At 35.4% G+C, this 3,927-nt stretch overlaps 1 protein-coding gene across 1 annotated transcript; it reads right to left on the reverse strand.

The window, feature by feature from the left end:
• Nucleotides 1-396: 396 nt before the first annotated feature.
• Nucleotides 397-3,183, reverse strand: LOC136203006 (guanine nucleotide-binding protein subunit gamma 3-like). Its single transcript, XM_065994034.1, has 5 exons — nucleotides 2,108-3,183; nucleotides 1,408-1,460; nucleotides 1,271-1,315; nucleotides 1,144-1,188; nucleotides 397-948 (listed from the first exon to the last, which is right to left on the reverse strand). Exons 1-5 carry the CDS (start codon nucleotides 2,285-2,287, stop codon nucleotides 486-488), a joined length of 786 nt encoding a protein of 261 aa, XP_065850106.1. The 5' UTR covers nucleotides 2,288-3,183; the 3' UTR covers nucleotides 397-485.
• Between the last annotated feature and the right edge of the window lie 744 nt (nucleotides 3,184-3,927).

Below are 3,927 nucleotides of genomic sequence, written 5' to 3' on the forward strand. Positions count from 1 at the left end.
GTAATCAAAATTGTCGGATTTGATCATAAAGATTTTATTGTCATAAATTTGCTAGTTTAGTAGTTTTATTAGGTCAAAATATATTTTAGCGACCGCTTCTGATGGACAAAACTATTATTTTAGGGACTATAGAAACTTTTTACTTTAATAGTGACATGTAAGAATATCATGAGATATAAGAATAACTTTCAGTATCAGTGTGATTTTCAAATTAGCATAATGATCTATTACCTCTTTAATAAAACACTAATCCATTAAATTCGCATTAGGTTCATGTGTTTTATCGGGTTGCATACGAGGTAGCCTCAGATATCTGATCAATAATGTCTATATTGGTTCAAAGTTTAGGTTTTGGGGTCATTATAGATGATCCAATTGGACAAAACCATATGAAATGGATTAGAAAAAACTTAAGCCTGTAGATTTAGGCAATGCTTAGCCAAGGCAACCAAAAGAAATTGAAAGGGTATAGCTTAAGTAAAGTGTTAAAATGGTAAACAGCATGGATTACAACAACATGTTTTTGTACAATTAGAACAAAAGCATACCTTAAGACATTTACTGAAATTAGGACATTTAGGAGCAGAGCATTTCCACTTTGGACAGCAACATAACCATGTCCAGCAATTGCATGAAAATTTGCAGCAAGAGCAATCTGGGCATGATGGCATTCCACATTTGCAGCAATTACAGCTGCATGAAGGTCTTGGAATTCCACATTTGCAGCAGTTACAGCTACATGAAGGTCTTTTACAGCAGTCCGATTTTGGACATGAACACGAGCACGAGCATGAGCATGTGCAACACTGCCAGTTTGGGGTTGGGCAGCGGAGACATGAACACCAGTTCGACGGGTTACAATCACAGCAACTTGAGGGTTTTCGACAAAGAGAGCATCCCGAACAACAGGAACAACATATCCATGATAAACTGAAACAGGGTATTCCACTGCAGGCAACAACGTAAGCTCATCAGCATCAGTTTTTTTCAGGAATTAAGGCGCAAAAACACTAGTTCCGGAGTATTATGAACATGAAAATGCTATGGTGAACATAATCATAACTACAGAATTCAAATTATGATATCATCAAACATATGGAAACTTAATGGATTAACAAGGCAAAGGGACTAGAAAAATGGTACCATAGCCACCTCCAGAATCGACAAGACCTTCGATTCTTCCGATTCCTGCTTAAAAAACGGGAAGGAAAACATAAATGTAACTGAAATTCCTCTTCAAACCTGTAAAGATTAGTAATAAGATGCTTACGTAGGTATCAAAGGATCTGAATTTGCCACAACAAAATCAGTGACCCTGCAGGATATTACTTCAATCAATTCAGCTAGTAAATCAAAACATAATCAAACTCAAAAAGTTAATTAATCAGCTAAGCAATTCAAACTTACTCTTTGCACAATCTGGAAGCAGGCTGTAGACGTTCAACTGATTTTAGTTCTTCCTGGTCAAAGTGAAATCCCCAATTGTAAATTTAGCAACAGTACAAAATAAATGACTCAATTTGCACGAACTTGCACGATATGAATTATTAGTTCAACAAACATTAATAGCTAGTTCTGATCAGCTCTCGTGGTCAAACAGAAATGACTGAAAAATCACATGGTGTTTGATCAGGACCACGTTTACTAACTTCAAATTATAACCATATCTGGCACATCTGAATGTTGCCACATATCAAAACAAAAAAAAAATTTGACCCCAATTTGAACTGAACATTGGGAATCTAGTAATAGACTCAGAGGAATCAACTCATTGATATGGTGTATGATAAGAGGCAAAGAGCATCTTCAACAAAGCACTCTAGTAATTCTGCTGTGAAATGATCAAAATGAAGGGTTGATTTTCTATTGAGAAAGTGTAAATAGTCTAACCTAATATGCTTAAATTCAATGTTGAGAGCACAAAGATTGAATCTTTACAATGAAGAAGAGATAACAGTGAATTTTTAGTTTTCCATCATTTGGGTTGGAAAATTTTCGTATATTTTTCCTGTATTTGATCGTAAAGATTTGTAATTTTACAGCAGTCATATCATGGGCGCCAAAAAAAAGAAAGAACAGTAAGAAAAAAAAAAGAAAAAAACCCCACCTCTAAAAAACCGATCTCTCTCTCAAGCATCTGCACTTTGGCAAATTCCTTGCGCTTCCCATACAAATCAGGATACTGCGGCGGAGACTTGGGGCAAGGCGGCGGCAACGACGGAACAGTGGAAGAAGCACCGGGTTTAGTAGGAGGCTTAACCTTAAAATGAGGTAGTGGCGGTGCCATTAAAGGAGGCAAAGGGGGAAAAGAAAGAAGAAGAGAAATGAAAGAGAAGAGAGAGCAAAAGAAGAAGCAGTACTAGAAAGAGAAATAGGGGTAGTAGCAAGGGACAAAAATAATGTTAGGTGTGAAAGCAGTGGCAGATGCAGTAATTGCATAATCTGACAAAGATAATTGTGAGCCAGAAAGAAGAGAAAATACAGAAGAGGACATGGCTGTAAAAAAGCCCCAAAAAGGTGTCATTTATAGATGCAGAAGAAGAAGAAGAAGGAAGGGGGTGAGGAAGGGAAGAAGGTAAAATAATAAGGATAAAAAGAGTCACAGACTGTGCGTGAAAGATCTGATATTTCTGGACACACAACCTTTGTGTATGGTAATAATGATAATGGTAATAATGGTAAAGACGGCTGTGGAAAAGCCTGCAACTCTGAAATCTGAAACCCCCATTTTCCTTTGATCGAATTTGGGGTCATTTTATTTCAAAATTTTGCCTATTGTTTCTGCTACTGCTATTTTCTCAGACTGTGTCGCGATGGTGGGCTGGCTGGCTGGCTGGCTGTATGAAGCGAAAAGCACGATGTAGTAGTAGCTGAAACGGACACGTGATCATGGGTGGGTGCGTAGGAGAGAGAAGAATTGGAGGGAGAAAGAAAGAAAGAAAGAAAAGAAGCCATTTTTTTGAAATTGAAGTAAGAGCTCTGATTTTGAGAGAACCAAAAGGGGTAAAATCTCATATTATCTATGTTTTTAACCTTTTCAAGATCCTTACCCAGATGGAATCTTCATCTGTGCTAAATGTTTTTTCTTCATTTTTCCACACTTTTATTTTTATTTTTACAATTTGGATATTTATTTTTACTTTTTTTTCCTGCCTGTCAATGCAGTGAGTGAGTGAGTAAGACTTCCCTAGATAAGATGGATCTCAGATTCAACATCTTCTCAATTTCTTTCATTATAAGCCTAAAAAAATGTTTATAATGTATATGTCATATTCGTACATTCATCTTTAAATGTACTTTTATTATAGTTTATATTAACATGAAGAATAATATGCATTGAGGTAAAAGAATATTGTAAATGGGTATGCAGTATTTTATTTGTTAAGCCAATTTACCTTTACCTTTATAAATTGGGTATGGAGTCTAATTTTATCTCTAATGCTATTAAATAGTACTAATATTAAGGTTAATACATCATTTGTCTCTTGAACTTGTCTAAAAAAATTGATTGACCTCATGAACTTTCAAAGTGTCCTGATAGTCTCCCCAACTTGCATAAAATGTTCAGTTAACTCCCTGAATTTGCGTAAAATGTAATCAGTTGATCACTCGGTCGCAAAAAAAGTAAGTTAAATGCGGAAGATATATTCCACGCATCTTAGAATGTTATTACATAATTCAAAAATAAATTAAAAATGAAGTTATTACTTACTCAACTATACAATTTGTCTTCTCTAATATTAGAATCGCATAGCCCGATTTTGGTCGTTTTACTTTTTTTAAGACTCGTACAATACATCTTCCGCATTTAACTTACTTTTTTGCAATCGAGTGATCAATTCATTACATTTTACGCAAGTTCTGGGGGCTAATTGAACATTTTATGCAAGTTGATAGGGCTATTGGGACACTTTGAAAGTTCAGAAA

The sequence above is a fragment of the Euphorbia lathyris genome, chromosome 8, assembly GCF_963576675.1.
Source record: "Euphorbia lathyris chromosome 8, ddEupLath1.1, whole genome shotgun sequence".
Lineage (NCBI taxonomy): Eukaryota > Viridiplantae > Streptophyta > Magnoliopsida > Malpighiales > Euphorbiaceae > Euphorbia > Euphorbia lathyris.